This window comes from Cydia pomonella, chromosome 22 (assembly GCF_033807575.1).
Source record: "Cydia pomonella isolate Wapato2018A chromosome 22, ilCydPomo1, whole genome shotgun sequence".
Classification (NCBI taxonomy): domain Eukaryota; kingdom Metazoa; phylum Arthropoda; class Insecta; order Lepidoptera; family Tortricidae; genus Cydia; species Cydia pomonella.
The window spans coordinates 7,134,766-7,153,903 of record NC_084724.1 but is presented as its reverse complement, the minus strand read 5'-3'; the positions used below and the strand labels follow the sequence as shown (position 1 = coordinate 7,153,903).

Below are 19,138 nucleotides of genomic sequence, written 5' to 3'. Positions count from 1 at the left end.
CGCCCAGGTTCTTAGCTACTCTGGAGAGATTTGGAACTATTATTTATAGCTGACAGCTGGACACTTGCAACAGTTCTACCATAAGAGATTTCACTCCTTTTAAATCCACACTCCATTTATGAAACCCTAATAAAGTCTGAGTGGATCTCATATTAATAACACCATAGTCAACCATATGAATAGGTATATTTTTTTTTTATTTAAGACACGTTTACATGACATTCCAGTTGTAACTAATGTGTCATGAAAGTTATAATGACTTAGGGTGTCCGCTAGGTGGCGCGAGTGAACGGTTTAAAAAAAAATAGTATGAACGCCACTGACGCCGACGGGTGCGGCGGATTTTACCTACAATGGCACCCAGTGTTGGCCGAATGTTAATTAGAATTGACAATAACCATTACAAATTGAACCGTAAACAGTAACGAACGTTCACAGTTTATGGTTCAATTTGTAATGGTTAATGGCCAATCCTAATTAACGTCCGGTCAACACTGTTGGCACCCGCGCGCGTGCGTCCGCGCCAGGAAGCGGACTCCGTTAGCCTCCTAAGTCCCAGAGGCCCTTATAAAAGACAAATTCCAAAACATTATTTACAGTACATATGGGGCTACTTTATAGCACTAGTGCGAGAAGTAGCATATTACGTTACTGTGTCGAACATTTAAAGGGCCATATGTACTGTAAAACGTTGTACGATACATGTGCGAATAGGTAATTCGCAACTCGTGTCGATTTAAAACACTCCCTTCGGTCGTGTTTTAATTTATCGCCACTCGTTTCGAATTTCCTATTTTTCGCACTTGTATCGTAATGTACTATTTTAACTTTCACTAAACAAGACATGGTTCCAAATTCAAAAACAAAACATCGCTTCTGGGATCCAGGAGGTTAGATTATGTGGTACGTGGTGAACCTATCAATTGAAAAAAAAAACATTTAAAACAATAACATAAATATTTATTATACTAACGTAGGAACACTTCCGCAGCAGAATTAGCTAAGCGGGCGCAGTGTTCAAATTGAACTAAACAACTGTACCTATCGTTAAGATAATAATAGTATGCCGATAATTAAAAACACTTCGCCCGCTTAGCTTCGTCAGTTATTGAGTGTACACATCATTTCAACCAGCTTCGCAACCAGAGTCAGGAAACTTATAGAATTAAAGCAAATTAACTTTTAATGTTAGATTAAAAGTTAATTTGCTTTAATTATATTAAATAGGGTTAACTGGTTGAAGTATTCTACAGATGGCGCCAGTATCGGTTTTACCTGTCAGACCTGGATGCCTTTAACCTTTTCAACGCTTTTCCACACGTGTCAAGAAATGCCATGGACGCCAAAAAGTTAACTGGTGAAGAGCGAACATGAAGCTTAACTGACAGTAGGAAAGTCGCTTTGACAACGTCCGCCATAGCCTTTTTAATGGTCATTGGCGTCGCGGGCACGACAGACGTTGACCGTTTTAGTGGTCTTTGGCGTTGAAAAGGTTAGTCAAATCTCATAGAACAAAACTAGAGACATAAAAATCTATAATGGCGCCATCTATAAAAATCTTTGACGGATGCCAACTTCATTACTTTACTCTGAGGGTCGTTCAGACATATATTATAAATAAATTTAGATATTTATTAACCTATCTAATAGCAACATTGAACGCCGCGATGGCCGCTTTCTCAATCTCCTTATGTACTTGGTTGACCTCCGCTTGAGTCAGTGTCCTTTCAAGATGTCTGTACACGATGCTGTAGCATAAACTGTGCTTCTTCGACTTTGGGTGGACGAATTTGTCCTTTAATTTTACCTGTAACATAAAATAAAAACTGTTTACTAACAATTACCGTGATATTGTTGTTTAAGTCTGTTGCACAGGAGGACGTGTGAAAATCAGGATTGCCTTATCGACAACAAGTTTTGTCAGTCTATACTCGTCCCTCTTTTTGAGTGTAGTACACAAGAAAAATAGAGTATGATTATCTCTGCTTAAACCAAACAAACAAAATTGTATTTACTGTATACAGTACAGCCCATCTATATAGCAAAACTTGGGCTTTGTATTTATGTTTATTTAAATAACAAAGATATTATAGGATTGGGATATTAGGCGCGCGCCACCTCGGCCAGGCACGTCTACACTGACCGGTTTGTGCGTGAGGAAATTGCCTCGCGCGTATGCTAGCTCTGTGTGGGCCTATGAAGATTTAGTAGACTTTGAGAAGAGTGGAGCCAAACACACTAGATACTTATTCACAAATGCAAAATGACTTAAATAAAAATGATTTACCTGTTCAATAATATCACCTCCAATATCTCTGACTAGATCATAGAAATCATTGCTCATAAATGTGTCAATAGTGAGCCCCTCTGGCAGCCAGAATGATATGTCATTCGTACACTGCGGGTACATAGATACAGGCTTGTATGTTATCTCCGCATTCAGCTCTTTATTCTGAAATTGTGTTAAAAATCCAGAGTCCGTACTCCACATTAACCTTATGTCGGGGATTTTATACAATGCCATGGCTAGCCTTTCTAAGCCTAAGCCAAACGCATAGGCAATAGTGTGATTTGGTCCTGCGTTGACTAATATTTCATTTCTAACAATACCACAGCCGAGAACCTCAAGCCAATTATTATTGTAGAATATTTCTAATTCGTAAGACGGATGGGTAAATGGAAAATAGGCTTCAACCCAACGGTATTTGATATTGTCTCCGAATAATGTCTTTATAAGACCGAGGAGATGTTCTTTTAATTGATGTTCCATGAGTTTAGTTGCTTCTAGTGTGTGGCAACTTTGTTTGGTTGGGTCAGAGATGGAGTTAGTGAAGGCGTGAGGCTTTGTAGGGTCGAAGGTTGGCTCAAATATGTGTAAGTCCTCATTTTCGGGAAATAAATGTTCTCTTCTTTGTGATCTTACTGCATCAACCTGGAATAAAAATATACTTGTGTGTTTATTGTTCTGTTACAAATTAAAACCCCAAAACTTTTTTTAAAAGTTTTGTTTCTAGGGTTCCGTACCCAAAGGGTAAAACGGGACCCTATTACTAAGACTCCACTGTCAGTCTATCCGTGACCAGGCTCTATCTCATGAACCGTGATAGCTAGACAGTTGAAATTTTCACAGATGGTGTATTCCTGTTATGCTTTAACAACAAATACTAAAAAGTATGGAACCCTCGGTGGGCGAGTGCAACTCGCACTTGCCTGGTTTTTGTATTATTGTTTTTTTGTGCTCTAAAAACGTTAAACCCTACTGTGACATACAAATTATGACCTACAATAATTATGAATATTTCATATGAACTGTCTGAAAATTTTTATGTTCAAACTAGAATTTAAATAATAATATAAATAATTGAAGAAAGGAAAACACTACCAAAATCTATGGTAAATCTTATTGCTCATACCTGATGAAATATGGGAAAATGTGTCGAATCAATTTCATCCCTTCTAAACACAGGTCCTATCATAAGGAAGTTGTCCAGACCAGACCTCAGCAGCTCGCTCTGATGGGCCGTCATGTGAGCTCGCAGCAGTGTGTTCCTATTAATGTAATAACAGTCCGACTTTACACGGCTCGGGTGGTCCAGAGGAATTAACAAATCATCATAATTTTGCTTCGTCGTGACGATCGGCGACAAGTTATCGTACACACTAAAGGTTGGATTGCCTCGATACGTGAACGAGGAATAGAAATAGTTCACAATTCTTTGCCGCAATATCGACAGAGGGTTATCTTTCTGAAGATGCAAGTTTCGATCCAAATACGATAGTATTTTAGGGGTTACGTTGGTGTAATCATCGGTTATAAAGTCTGCGCCATTTATTCTTATTGTGGATTCTGTTTTCGGTGCCGTGCTGTATTTTAATCGGTGCAAAACCGCATAGAATATGCGGTTGGTTTTAAGAAACAATTTCGTCATTTTTAAAAGGATATTAGCACTTATTAATTTGTGTTTCTGTCAATAATAATTCTGTCCTCTTGCTTTATTTAAACACCACTTAGAATATTGCATACAGGCAGATTTTATGCATATTGAAGTTTATTTACGTAAATTTATATCACATTCATTTGACGTTTTCAACTTTTCATTTGAGGACGAGGGTGCGTTTCGTTTCGAATGTAGCCAATCCAACAGAACTATGTCAGATGACAAAAAGATGGGGCAAGGTTTATCCATTTCATCAACTTTATAGCTGGAGTATGATTTTACTCAGAACATTTTTAGAAGTCCATTTAGGTCATAAAAGATCAATCTAAACTCAATTGCTTTGATTTTGGTGATGCTTTTAATATGATAAACTCAGTTATATTAATAACTAAACGCTTTTTCATATCTGTCAAAAATTGATTACCTAACCTCAAAAATCAAAACTTTGATCTTGGTTATGTTTGAATAACTTGTATTTTATGCATTTAAAAAGAGTTTACATTAAATCATAAACATGATTCGAAAGCGGTTAACGAATTTAGCTCAACTGGGCGCTGTAGGCTTAACTGGATATTGCCTAGGAATTTACAGTGAGCGAAGTATCGACTTTTTTAAAACGAGAGAAGATTCTATTATTATAAATGGCAAAAGCATCAAAAATATGCCCGGTTTGCCAATATTCGGGAGTGTATCAGCCGCTACGACTTACGTCGATTCCAGTGGGCCTAAAGATAGGGTAAGTTTAATTGATTAAATAAAGTTTTAGCAACATTTTTGATACTACTTTTCCAATGTAGTAAAATTCCCTTTCATTGCAAAAAATTCTCATTTGACATTATGTTAATGACATTTTCTGTCATTCAAAAGTCCGGAAATTAACAATGGTCAGAAAAAAATTAAAACAATTTTTACAGATATCGCAAATAATGAAATTTGGTTTCCCTGGCTTGGACAACGTCCGTTCGTTCGACGACTACGTACTATCGTATGACCGACGTAACCGTGTCGCGCACTGGGTGTTCGAGCATCTCACGAGTGCTCATGTGGCCAAGAATGCTACTGTGGATAGGAGCAAGTGTGAATTTACTGCAGATGAAAGTATACATCCGTTTTTTAGGTAAGTAAGTTGTGTGTGAATGGGAATGGGATACTTCTATTTATGTTAAAAGTAAATTATACATGAGGATCATGATAGGCTGGAGAAAATCATATCTAACCTGGGTAAGAGAGATCACATTAGAATATAGGCTTATTAGCATACAATATTTTTTCTGCTGTACATGCCTTAATCTTGACAAAAGCCATAACAACAAAAATGTACTTTGTAATGTTTCAAAACATGGAAACAGAAAGGGACATCAGAATAAACTGGTTGGTTCTGGCCTCGTTCCAGCTCAACCCAACCGCTCGTAGCTCTCTTAGGACGGACCGTTGCCAAGAATAAACGGATACTTAATGAGGGCAAAATATTAAAAATTAAAGATACCCCTCCCTGTGGCAGCAGATTCATACCTTAAGTATTTCAATAAAACTTGAATTGATGAAGACATATACTTTAAATTGACTTTTTACTATCTTCCAGATCACAGAACAGTGACTATAAAGGCTCTGGCTTTGACCGGGGGCACTTGGCAGCCGCGGGCAACCACAAGTTGGCACAGAAACATGTGGAACAGACATTTCTGCTCACTAACATGGCACCCCAGGTCAGTTTTAACGAAATTGTTTTCACTGTCTCATTTTAGCAGGAGTCAGAAAATTTTTGGGAACAAGAGCTAAAGCAGTGGGGAGACACGAGTGTTCGGGCATTCTTGGTTCTATGTTTGACTCAGCATTCCTGTGTACCATCAGGAATTTAATTTAATTTATTAGTTGGCTTCTTTGCCTTCTAAAAAAAACTTTCAAACATATTTTTTGTATTTTACAGGTGGGTGAAGGATTCAACAGACATGCATGGAACAGATTAGAAAAGCATGTCCGCAACCTCACCAAAGTGTACGACAATGTGTATTGCTGCACGGGACCCCTATATCTGCCCAGGTTAGTTTTGTACTAGCTTCTGCCAACTCCAAGTGAGTATGAAAGATTGCACTTCACATTTTATCAGTATCATCTTTAAACGCATGCACGGGCGTCGCCAAGTGGCAGGGTGGGGGGTAGCTGCCCCAGAGAATAAAATTTCGAACTAAAATCGTCAAAAAGATCGTCATACATATTTTTTTTTATAAAAATTACTAGTCTAAAACGTCTAAAACTAAACGTAAAAAAAAACAAAACATAACAAGTACATCAATTGGAATATATTAATATATAATTAATCAAATAAATAATAAATAATTATTTCGAATCACAAATTAATCCCACGTTTTATCATTAATGTAGTCTTGCCTGGTATAATAAGCTTTAGAAATGAGTTTACGCTTTACATGATTCTTAAATTTATTAATTGACAATTCAGTAATATGGTTTGGAAGTTTATTATAAAATCTTACACAATTACCCATGAATGAGTTTATAATTTTATGGAGCCGAGTGAAGGGCACTGCGAGGTTATGTTTATTTCTAGTACTTATTCATATTATGAATGTCATAATTTTTCCTAAAATTGAGGATATTTTTATGTACATACAGAATATTCTCCTTAACGTATTGAACGAGTTTTCTTAAACGTCATTGAAGTGTTGTATGCATTTAAATTAAAACATAATTTTGCTTATATTGTCAGGAAAGAATCCGATGGCAAGTCCTACGTGAAATATCAAGTTATAGGCGCCAACTCAGTAGCAGTCCCAACGCATTTCTACAAAGTGGTGGTGGGCGAGGCGGGCGGCGTTCTAGATATGGAGGCCTATGTCATGCCCAACCAGAAGATACCTGATGAGACGCCTGTGGCTAACTTTATGGTGAGTATTCACGTCAATTACTTTTGTTCATTATACTAGGGGCGTGCACTTTATACAGACAAAAAGATTGCCTACCCTGCCATAATTCCGATATTAATAGTTTTTTTTACTTATACTTGATCGTACTAACCTTCGAGTAACGCCGGGAAGGGAGACGGCATTCGTACTATTTCCCCTCTGCCAAAACATAGGTACAACTGTACCTATGGCGGTTGTGACTTGTCCGTACACAAAAAGAGATCAAGGTGTGCAAGATTTGTTTTTGACGTGTGACATTTTCTATGTATTTGTGTCGTCATTACAGATTGGATTGTATGTAGTGAGTGAGAAGTGCGACTGTGTGAACGTTTCCCCCTGCATAAAATGCGAGAACGATTTGTACGGTGAGATATCGCTTGGGCTCCTCCCTTCCGACGTGTCGGAAGCCGGTGTTACTCGAAGGTACTAACAGTAATCCATAAAGTTAACAAAAAATCTAAAAAACATAAAACCGCTTCATCTGTCGGTTAATGGTTGTCGTTACTGTAAAATATCTACAACATTCGCAACACGCGGCACTAGCGCCGCTGTGTGATTTATATGGCAAAGACAGAAAGCAATCCTGTCTACACCTTTATATATGTGCATCGTAGTTACGCGGAATCAGTGTAGTTGCAGTAAGCCTCCGTACAACTACGTGCACACAATGATACAAGTAATGCACACAGACTGTAAAATTCTGCCGCTGCAGATCGAGGACGGCCGATGGTTTCCGATTGGTTTCGAGGATTACATTACATGATTATTTTTAAAAGTCGCTTAATTTATGCTAATAAGTGTAAAATCGAGACAATATTTTTTATTCGTTTAATGTATTTGGGAGCAAAACCGGCTTCCGACACGTCGGAAGGGAGGAGCCCAAGCGATATCTTACCGTACAGATCGTTCTGCCATTTTTTGCGGGGGGAAACGTGGACACAGTCACACTTCTCACTCACAATCTCCCTATACAAAATCCATTAATGATGACACAAATACATAGAAAAATGACACACGTCAAAGACAAATTTTGCGCACCTCGATCTCTTTTTGTGTTCGGACGAGTCACGCACCGCGCTATGCCCAGTTGGGCATGTACTTCGGCAGAGGAGAAATAGTGGGAATGCCAACTCCCTTCCCGGTGTTTTTTATTGCTCGAAGGTTCAAAATATATCTTTGTCAACCGTCTTTTTCCAAAAAATATGTTCCTAATATCATTTCAATATGTAATCTAATTTTTGCAGGTCCCGCCAGAATCAATAGAGAAAGCTGCCGGTCTTCTGTTCTTCGACAAGATACATAGAAGCAAATTAAATAAAATTAACGGCAAGAAAGTTTAATGTCGCATTAGATTGATAATTAGTACAATTTTAGACCAATCATACCGAGGACTAGTAACTAAAAAAAAACTATTCAAACTCTGAGTGCACTAATCACGGTAAAATTTAATCGGTGATCATATATGGCAGTTATAATATTCAACTCTATTGACAGCTATTAAAGTTCAAATTTAATAATATATTTTTATGACATGTGTTGAGTGGTTAAAACTCTAGACTAAATAAACCATTGGTGGGATGACAATAATTTTTAATTAAAATTTGATTTCTACGTAAAAATACAATAATTTTTAATTAAAATTCCATCGATGACTGAATTAGTAAGTTGGCTTTCTGATCATCGATTAAATTTCACTGTGTATTTTGTAGGATGAGCAGTTTTAATTTTTAACTAGTCTCTGATTATCTGATTTAGACCACAAAGTAAATAACGGCGCCGCGCGCCGGAGCAGAGTCCGCTCAGTACAAAGTGCTATTTTCGCCGCACGCACACAGACGTTACATTTACAGGCGTTCTCGGGCACTCTCGGGCAGAGCTTAGTCGGGCTGTGCGCGCGTGGCTCACTTGACGTCCCCGCCGCTACGTAGGTACCTACTGTCATGTACGTCAAAATGCAGTCTCTAAGGAATGTAAACATGATAATATGTATGTATAAACGAATCGATGTATGTATGTCTGTAAACTTATATTACCTACTCCTTTTTAAAATTCGAAATTAATACAGAAGCAACCCTAGTGAGTCGGGCAAGTTTAGGTATGTATTTTCAAGAACGGCGGGAACGGACCTTCTGTTTATTTTTTATTTTGTGCTTAGACCAAAGAATTCTTTAGACATTCATACTAAAGTTTTTTATTTATCTCAAATCACACCTTTATACTGTATTGTATCAAAATGACGTAGATACCGAAATAAGGTACTGAATTATTATTTAAATGGACTTTGTAAATATAATTTTGTGATATAAATGTTACTGTTACCTAAAAACTATTTTATTTTATAGATGAGTATTTTTAGACTCCTACCAAGGGAAGGGTCAATTAACCTTTTGACCGTCGCAGACGTCTGTGGAGTGTAGTTCAAACCCCGGTTACGTTTTGAGGAATTAATTTCCAGCAAAAATTAATTCTTCGATAAAATCGAATATGATTAGCCTATGAGGTAAATACAGTTCTACAATCTATATAGGTACATATTAGCTTGTAGATAGAGAAATAAAACCCATGATCCTACCTAAAGTGGACAGTGCACTTCGCTGCAGCAATTAGTAATAACTCGTAAAAAGAATAAAAGACGTTTATTGAAAAAGTGTGAACATAATATGTGGTCTCTGGTCTCTAGCAACTTTCATGTTGTTTGTCACGGACAAGGTACGAAATGGGTCAAAAATTAATCTTTTGACTGTATACAATAATGCTTAAAAACTAATTGAAAAGGAACAAAACTGTTCGACACAAATTATTTCATTACCATTTAGATCTCAAAATTTCGTTACATTTGCTTAAGTTTTGGAGGAAACAGTCGAGTACGAAACATCGATTTCTGAGATTGTTCGCCTAACATGGCGTTGTCCTCATCGCTCTAGTTTTAGGAGCCGCTTCAGTTAGCGAGACGGATATATTAACCTAAAATATTCAGCTCCCGTATTCTCTTAACAAACGATCGCTATACATATAATATGTACATAAATAAGTTCTAGTTTTCAAATTTTTCGTTGGACGTGCCGTTCTGTTGCGACTTTTATTTTACAAGTGTTATAAGGGTTGTATATAATAAAGTCATGGCTGTATAAAAGTTGTATATTAGCAATATATCGCTATACATATAATATATAGTTCGCAGTGTTCTAGTTATCGTCCTCCTCGTCGGATGCGCCGTTCTGTTGCGGCTCCTCGTCCATGCCAGCATCTCCCATACCTGCATAAAAAATTGTACATCTTAAGTCTCAATAATATCTGAATTACACTCAAATACGCATCTAATACTCTGATGTTTATTCGATTTTTGTAAGGCAATCACAAAGTCGCTGCTATATCTGGTGGCGACAGTGATTAGGCGAGTCCACACAGAACGGAACGCCTCGCAAGGAAATTGCCGCGCGATGCAACTCGGTTTGTGTAGACGTGCCTCGGGCGAAGTATTCGAACTTCAAACGTGTCCACGCGGCGGCTTGCTCTGTGTAGACCTGCCTATTTACAACATACCATGGTAATACCATGCTTAAAAATAGCTAGATGACAAACTGTCCGACATGATCAAATATAGGGAGCGTGCATGAACTGTAGGAGGCAGCACAGGAGCTGTCAGATTTTTGGCGCGAAGCGTAAATGTGATGTTTATTGTTCCGATGAAGCCCACAAGATGGCAGAACCTACTATGCACAAGAAAACACTTGACGTGTAAATGTGCCTGTTTATGGTTCCGATTCAGACCACAAGATAGCAGACCCTCCAACGCGCACGGTACCTATATACTTAAGATGTGTAAAATCTAAGACAATTTCGGGCTTCAAATTTGACAGGTAAACGAGATGGCGCTGTACAGCTCCATACATTTTGCAGTAACTCTGATTGTCAAAAGTTGACGTTTGACGATTCAGTGACCGCAAAGCATATGGCGCAGTACAGCGCCATCTGTTTTGGATGTCAAACTAAGGGGCACGTTTTTTCCTTAGACTTTACCTCTCTATTACAATTAATTCTCTATGGCAACAAGCACTGCCCAATCAAAGCTAATCTCAAATTTTGTACGTGGGCCAAGTGTTTATAGTTTGTGAGATTCAAGTTCCAACATTTGACAGTTGTCTATTGAATTCTTAGTGATGAGTGTAAACGTATCGTTTGTTAAATTTAGCGATTATTTGCGAATTGGTCGAATCGATTTTACAGCCGATTTTTAAATATTTAAGTACGTTCGTGGTTTTCGTTAGTATTATTAATTAACCTTTTTTTTTACACATCGTATTTCTTTTATTATCGTTTCGTTCTGGTTTTAATTGTATCGTCTATTATGGAATAATCGATTTTTATCAACTTACGGAAATGTCACATGAATCGAAACGACAGACTCGGTCACAACACTGCTTTTTGTAAAATAACAACCACTCTTGAAGTCCATTTATTTTCTTATCTATTTCCAACGTGTCTATTTCACGATCACAATCTCAACTTATTACAACCGTTTGTTAGCAAAAAAGAAAAGACATAGGTAACTGTTTGCGTGACAAATTATTATCGTAACATCGACTTAAATCGACCGGGATATGGACCGTGATATTCAATAACTATGATATAAAAGAAAATGTTAGAAGAAGTTATGTTTAAGAAAAGTGAAATATTGTTTTTAAGTACTTATTATTATTGTTTTATCCGGAGGTCGCGGGTTCAAACCCCGGCTCGTACCAATGAGTTTTTCGAAACTTATGTATGTATGAAGGAAAACATCGCAAGGAAACCGGACTAATCCCAATAAGGCCTAGTTTACCCTCTGGGTTGAAAGATCAGATGGCAGTCGCTTTCGTAAAAACTAGTACCTACGCCAATTCTCGGGATTAGTTGCCAAGCGGACCCCAGGCTTCCATGAGCCGTGGCAAAATGCCAGGACAACGCGAGGAAGAAGAAGAAGAAGTACTTATTATTATATTATTACGGGATTTTATTTCTAATTTAAATGGGTCATGGCGTGGTCGTAGGCGTTCTACGGGCGTTGTGATGTGTCAAATATTGGAACTTAGATCTTAGAAGCTATATAATTATTTACGTATTGACCTCGTGGACTATAGTTAGGTGGTTTTACTATACTTCTGTGAATGTACCATGGTCTTCGTCCTCCTCGGCGGAGTCTCCGGCGACTTCCGCATTTTCTGCCTCGGCGCGCTCCATCTGCCTCGCGAGCTCTGCCTCGTCCGTCGCCGTCACCACTTTAGGCTGAAAACGAATGACGAATCATGCAAAGTAAATTTTGACGCGTATCAATAATGATTCTAAACCAAGATCTCTATAAACATCGCTAATCGGAACGAAAACCAAAGCGTAACATTCTCAATTTCAGCGAACTTTCCGTGCGAGGCGGCTTGTGGCACAATTTTGACTCGAAATCATCGCAGCGTCACGCGGCTTAAAATTAATCTCAAACACAGTTTGTTGTGACAGCCTTGGATTCCATTTCTAATTCATGTCGCAAAATCAGTCAGGTTTATGGACTTTAGGGTGCTAAAGAATCTGAATTACCAAAGAGAATTTAGTATACAGGCATATTGTAGTCAACTAAATGCCTTCTTTCGACCCAGGATTATAACTAATAGCCGGGTGTATACGTGCACGCTCGGGCGGGGAAAACGCGCACGCCGCCTCGGCCGAGGCACGTCTACACTGGCCGCATTGTGCGTGAGGAAGTTGCCTCGCGCGTATGCTCGCTCTGTGTGGACCCGGCTATTGCTATTTGACCCATATTATTTCACTGATATGTTTTAAATACCAAACAGTGTCACCATCTACTCCAGTAGGCCAAAGGTATTTCGCCATCTATTCGAGCATATATTTTTCTTGATTTTCGAGGCACGTTTTTTCTTAGATTTTATTTATCTTATACGGAGTTATATATATCTTTGGAATTGTAAGATTGTACTAAACCATTTGTCACCATTAAAACATTCGCCAAACTTTATCGTATAGGAAGTTTCATGGTTGGTATATGCCGTTGATGAGTTTGCCGATCGTGAATAGGCGCGCGCGTTTTCCTCGCCTAAGCGCCCCGCCTCGTCTACACCGGCCGGTTTGTGCGCCAGGATATTGCCCCGCGCGTATGCTCGCTCTGTGTGGACCCGCCTATTAGTGCAACTGGCCAAGAATGTTATCAAAATAGCTTTCCATGGCATTCGCAATGACAAATAGGATCCATTATATGTGTTATGAAATAGTAATCTATGTGCCAAATTTTAACTCATTTGCTAATGATTTATGACCTGCGCAAGCCATCGGAGCGCAGCGCGGATCATTTTAAATTTGTTAATGTTAATCTATGAAAATATGACGTTTATAAACACTTTGACTTTGGACTATTAAAACCGAAGTAAAGTTGGCTTAGACGGACTCTAGGTTTATTTAGTCTGTTTGGTCTGGTACAGGAAGCTGGTAAAGTTCCGTGAAAAAAAGCCATACCGCCATTTGAATGTTGAACACGCCGCCCGCGGCCGTGATGGTCTCCTGGATCTTGTCAATGGCGTCCTGCAGCGCCTTCAGGCCGTCCGTCTTCTCGGGCGTTGAGGTGGTCATTACTGGAACAAACATAGTAGTGATCATTACGATCTTCCGCGAGACATATTAAATATATTAAAATTGGTTACTCGAGTTTATTAAGACTAAGATTGTCCGCCAACTCGTGCTTCTGTTGGTCCTCGTTATGGAGCGAACTAATTAACAATGAAACGATAGTGACTAATCGAACGAGGGAGCGAAGTGAAGTTCTTACAATCGACTTGGAACACATGGCTGGCTAGGGGCACGTCCTGGCATTTCGATGTTTTTAAGCTGAACTATCAGAGGATAGTTTGATGTACAATAACTTAAGTAAATTTGTTCTAAATTAAATGAAATTAGGTAAACGTGTAGTCGAGAGCATTATATTTTAGTCATTAAATTATGAGCAGGCTCGATCAAGGACTTATGGAGCCTAGAAATTCAAAAAGCTATTTGTGAGGGATCTTGTTATTCTGGTATCTTAGTTCTAATAAAGTATGGTCGAGTTTGGTATCAAATGAAAGTACTTGGTATACACATTTATAATATTGTTTTTTTGAATTTATGATTTTAAAATAATCAGCAAGATAAAAACGAAATAAATTAAATTTAATATAGATATTTGACATTTGACAACAAAGATTACGGATTACCACAGATACAGTGCTAAAAATAAATAAAAAATGCTCCACAGAGCTTGCAATAAATCGCACACGGTCGATCCTTTGCCGACTAAGTCAGTGCATTCAATTCTTTTTGGCGATCAATTCTTTTTGGCGAACTGTGAGTTCTCAGTTCGGGGCGAACTACTAGTTTATCCGGTTTTGTTTTTAAGCTGAATTTCACTATCTCATAAAATCAGTTGCTTTTTTAAACAGGTCTTTTGCTACGAAACGTCTAACAAACTTACCATATAGAGGTGGGGCGATGAGGTTAATCTTAATAGGCATCTCAACAGTGGAAACCGTAAGGCCGGCCTTTAACGCCGCCTTCACCGCATCAATTCCTTCGTAACCATAGCACGCGCACTCTATGTCCGCGCGGATCTTCACGGCCTGCGAAGTCAGCTTGCGCTTGATGTTGGCCAAGAGGACTTCCTTGGTCTTCTCGTCAAGGCCACATTCGTTGAGGACTGATGGGTCACTGAAAAATTGATAAGTATCCTGGTTAAAACTTGTACAAAATAGTATTTACAATACAATACTCTTTATTGCACACCTCAATACAGAAACAATACAAATAATGCAGCACATTAAGAAGAGGTAAACAACAGGCAGTCATAAGGCCTTTAGGTTCCGGAATTAGATAAATTTATGTCATGTCAGTAGGTGTTCCAGATGCAATAATAGAAGTCTAGCACGGAATAAACACAAAACAATGTATCATACAAATAAAAATAAAAAACATAATATATTGAGTTATTTAATGAGGTTTTAGGCCCCAAAAACTCTTGCTTATTGTGACCTTTGCTTTTGGGTTGACAGTAATACATCATTTTACACTGACTCCTAAATGGTAGGAGTTCGACATTTTGGACAGTTTATTAAATTTTCCCTCTTAAAGCGCTTTTTGGGCGTGAAAATTCTGAAGGGACGAATTTTACTGTTTATTTATAATATTTAAAATGGATAAACATCCAATCATCATATAAATATTTTAGTTATTATTTTATATAAAAACTTATGCACACTGCGTTTTTTCAATACACCATCAACGCGCTTTTGTACGCAACTAAGCTGCAGCTTGTAGACTTTTGCATACTTATCAAAAATATTGATTGCAATGCTGCAAACTTATGCCTTAAATTCTTGATGTGAAAATCCAATTTTAATATCATTTGTTTTTAGATACCACCATTGAGATTAGGAGGGCAGAATACAATTAGATAATTAATTGAGAATATAAAAAATAGGCATAGAATCTTGGACAAGTACTAAGGTCACACATTAAATAAATCAATACATATGAATACTTACACGGCTGCCTGTTTAAAGAAGTCATAAGCCGAAGCCTTCTTCTTATATTTCTCCTCGAACAACCAAGCAGTACGCTTGTACAGTTCCTCCAGCTGCTCCGAGCTCTCGTAATGGAGCAGTTCAGCCACATGCCGGAGGATGGAGTTCACCGCCTTGGCTTTGGCGTACCTCTCTGTGCACTTGTCAATGTCCTCAGCAGAGACACGGCGTTTTGACAAGTCTATATAACCTAGATTGAAGATTGAAATGTTAATTATTATATAGTTATAATCAAATTAGACTGGCCTATTTAACAAAGGCATTAGTGAAAATGGTAGTAATAAACCCCTTTTTACTAACGAAAACTTACCTAAATACGCAATATATCTCTTCAAATATGGGAAAAACAGCTTTAAATGAAAACTACACAAACAAAACAAATTGTAACAAAATAAATTTGATACAATAGTTCACACTTATACTAATTGCAATTAAGACTTGGTGTGTGCACTATGGTACTAATTATTTTAAGCCAAGGTATCTATATATGTAATGTATTTAATGAAATAAAGAATTTTGTATTTGTTTGTATTTTGTATCTATGGATACAAAGCTCTAAAATCTTGTTTACAAAAATATGTGGAGAGAAACATCTACATTATTAGGCGGGTCCACACAGAGCGAGCATGTATGTGCGAGGCAATTCCCTTGCACACAAAATGGCCAGTGTAGACGTGCCTTGGCCGAGGCTGCGTGCGCATTTTCTTTGCCTGAGCGCGCCGCCTCGCCCGAGGCACGTCTACACTGACCGGTTCGTGCACGAGAACATTGCCTCGTGCATATGCTCGCTCTGTGTGGACCTGCCTATTGGGAATCAAAGCTGGGCACCGTTAATCCATTAACACATAATTTTTGCATTATTGCAACACTTTCAATAGTTATCCGCTTATATGAATTGTTAGTTTGGGTTCTGGAAGTTAACTGGTCATAAAAAAACCTGCCACACTATACACATTAATTGTGCCCAGCTCTGTTGGGAATAATCACAATTTTTCAAAATCCCTACACTCTGCACAGTACAAGTTTGTTATTTTGAACTCTTTGAAAGACCAGTTCCAAAAAAATACACAAATGAAGCCTCATCACCTCTGCCGTCCACAATATTTGTAACAGGGTCTCAATATGTACTAAATCCGCATGAAGAATCTTGTACTTATAGAACTTATTCACTTTGAATGAACATAATAGACCATGGAGAAGAACATGGTAGTGAATTATTGTTAGAACAAATTCAGTGCATCCTTGAAAAGTTACCCCATAGATATTGAAGTTTTAATACTTGTAACTATTTATTAATCATTGGTTCCAAAGCAACTGATATTTTAAGAGTTAGCTTACCTTTTTCTTTATCCACTCTGATCACCACAACGGGCTCTGTCTTCCCGACTCTGATCAATTTATTGATGGACCTTATACGTCTCCTCGACAACTCGGAAAGCAAAATCATGCCCTCAATATTGTTGTATTCCAACAGATGTACGTAGGCGCCCATCTCGGCGATGGACCGCACATTTACCATCACTACATCTTCGATTTCAGGATATTTCTCCTGGTAAAATCGGCACGACAACGGCATCTGAAAAACCTCACGGTTATAACCTATACAAGTTAACAAAAACTACACTTTGAATTGTAAAGTTTAAGTCGGCTGACGGTTTTACCTTGTTTCTGTGTTTGTATACCCGTTTCTAGCTATTTTAAACAAAATGGAAGTAAATGATGAAATTAAAATTGTTCACGTTGACACCGTCGGACACAACTTTTAAGATCCGATATACGCAAAATCTAATGTTAATATGTATATGTTTAAAAAACTTTGAAAGTCACCAAAAGCCGAATATAAAACGGAACGTATACAGTGTCGCCAGTACAATTATGAATAACCAACACGTTATAACGACGTTACCGTTACATTTAACGTTATTTTACTAACAAGGGTCAATGTTTTCGGCTTTATAATTTACAAATCAGTGCCATTACTGGCGCTATTTGTAAGTTTATGAGTAGTCAAGTCTTAATTCTATTCAATCTTTGTAAAGACTGTTACTTTTGATTAGTATGGACTATAATTGGTGGTTACGTGATATGCTCCTTTGACTAACCCAGTGTATTTCATGAATAAATATCTCGTAGATTAGACACTTGTTGAGATTCTGGGAATATATAACTCATCCGAATGCACCTTGACATTGTGCATGCATAGAGGGTATTCTCTATAACAGAGAGCATTCAAATCATGAAGATAGATAGATAAACCATGCCATTGTTATAAAGACTGAGTTTATAAAATTGTTTTTAGTAGGAGATTGCTTTAGCTGATATCAAAGACGGTATCATAGTTATGACTTCTACTTCCTATAATTATCTTACACACAAAGAAAAAATGTTATAATATGTATAACCCATCAGTATAGGTAGCTCTAGCTCCAGCTAAGCTTACACCGCAAACAACCTGTCATTCTAATTAGCTAATTACGCCTTAATTAGAGTAAAAGAAAAAGGTGTCCAAAATCTGCGAACTTCGGTGATCGCAGTAGGCCTTCTGATAAGAAAGACACCACAATACGTGAGGACACGATAAGAAATATCTACTATCGTGTTTCACGTATTGCGGTGTCCCTCTTGTCAGTTACTCAGTCTGTTAGCCTTACAGACCTTTCGCGATAGTCAATATAAGGAGCTTGGAGCTTAATGACGTTGTTTCTTGATCAGCATAGATGAAGGGATTAAAAACAGAATTATTTTGTTTTGCATAAATATGTATATTTATACTGGTGAACTACCGTAAACATCACAAATCGAAAAGCTCTTATCCAGGGGCGTATTTACCATAGGGCCAAGGGGGCCATGGCCCGGGGCGGCAGACTGCAAAGGGCGGCAAACTAAGCAAAGCTTGTACTATGGGTCATCATCCTGTCCTGGCCGGTTTCGGCCACGGCGACTGGGTGTGTACTAGCTATTGAAAGCGACGATCTTGAGCTGTCAGGTGGCTATCAAATTGCGTTATATTTATAGAAAAACTTTCGCGCTCGCTTAGCACGCGTTTTTTTATACTGCGTCGGTGCCAAACAAGCATACGACCCGCCTGATGGTAAGCAGTCTCCGTAGCCTATGTACGCCTGCAACTCCAGAGGAGTAACATGCGCGTTGCCGACAAACAATTGGATCTGAGTCCTCCTTGTAAGTATATGTATACCCGTATCAGGAGAACCCGCTCTTTCTTAATGTAGGTAAGTACATAATATTCATATACTCGTAACTTAAGCTAAGCTTAAGTAATTATTAAAATTAAAACATTTGATATTATCAGTAAGGCGGCGAATCTAATTGGCCCGGGGCGCCAAATTTTTAAATACGCCTCTGGTCTTATCTCCATGGCTATTGCTCCCTTTTGTTTTTTTAAGAACGCGACTGCCATCTGACCGTCCAATTCAGAGAGGAAAACCTTATTAAGATTAGTCCGGTTTCCTCACGATTATTTCTTCACCGAAAGAAGCGAAACTGGTAAATATTAAATATGATATAATATTGTACATGTATAAGTTCCGAAAAACTCTGGTACAAGTGGTGGTTTGAACCCGCAAGCTCTGAATATAGACCGATTCATTAACGGCGACGCCTGTCTTGACTCGTAATGTCATGTTATCAAAGGTTAGATTTGACAAATCTGCGTGTCATTCTGGATGAC

The 19,138-nt window shown here is 38.1% G+C and overlaps 3 protein-coding genes across 3 annotated transcripts; 1 reads left to right on the top strand and 2 right to left on the bottom strand.

The window, feature by feature from the left end:
* Positions 1–167: 167 nt before the first annotated feature.
* On the bottom strand, positions 168–4,085 carry LOC133530304 (probable phenylalanine--tRNA ligase, mitochondrial). Its single transcript, XM_061868199.1, has 3 exons — positions 3,414–4,085; positions 2,288–2,932; positions 168–1,807 (listed from the first exon to the last, which is right to left on the bottom strand). The coding sequence occupies exons 1-3, from the start codon at positions 3,927–3,929 to the stop codon at positions 1,640–1,642; spliced, it is 1,329 nt and encodes a 442-aa protein (XP_061724183.1). The 5' UTR covers positions 3,930–4,085; the 3' UTR covers positions 168–1,639.
* Positions 4,086–4,231: 146 nt separating this feature from the next.
* LOC133530306 (endonuclease G, mitochondrial) lies at positions 4,232–9,185 on the top strand. The gene is made up of 6 exons (XM_061868202.1): positions 4,232–4,674; positions 4,853–5,055; positions 5,521–5,644; positions 5,866–5,978; positions 6,664–6,841; positions 8,104–9,185. The coding sequence occupies exons 1-6, from the start codon at positions 4,453–4,455 to the stop codon at positions 8,197–8,199; spliced, it is 936 nt and encodes a 311-aa protein (XP_061724186.1). The 5' UTR covers positions 4,232–4,452; the 3' UTR covers positions 8,200–9,185.
* Positions 9,186–9,983: 798 nt separating this feature from the next.
* Positions 9,984–17,242, bottom strand: LOC133530305 (eukaryotic translation initiation factor 2 subunit 1). Its single transcript, XM_061868200.1, has 7 exons — positions 17,112–17,242; positions 16,789–17,026; positions 15,412–15,640; positions 14,346–14,578; positions 13,358–13,473; positions 12,013–12,124; positions 9,984–10,115 (listed from the first exon to the last, which is right to left on the bottom strand). Exons 2-7 carry the CDS (start codon positions 17,024–17,026, stop codon positions 10,045–10,047), a joined length of 999 nt encoding a protein of 332 aa, XP_061724184.1. The 5' UTR covers positions 17,112–17,242; the 3' UTR covers positions 9,984–10,044.
* Between the last annotated feature and the right edge of the window lie 1,896 nt (positions 17,243–19,138).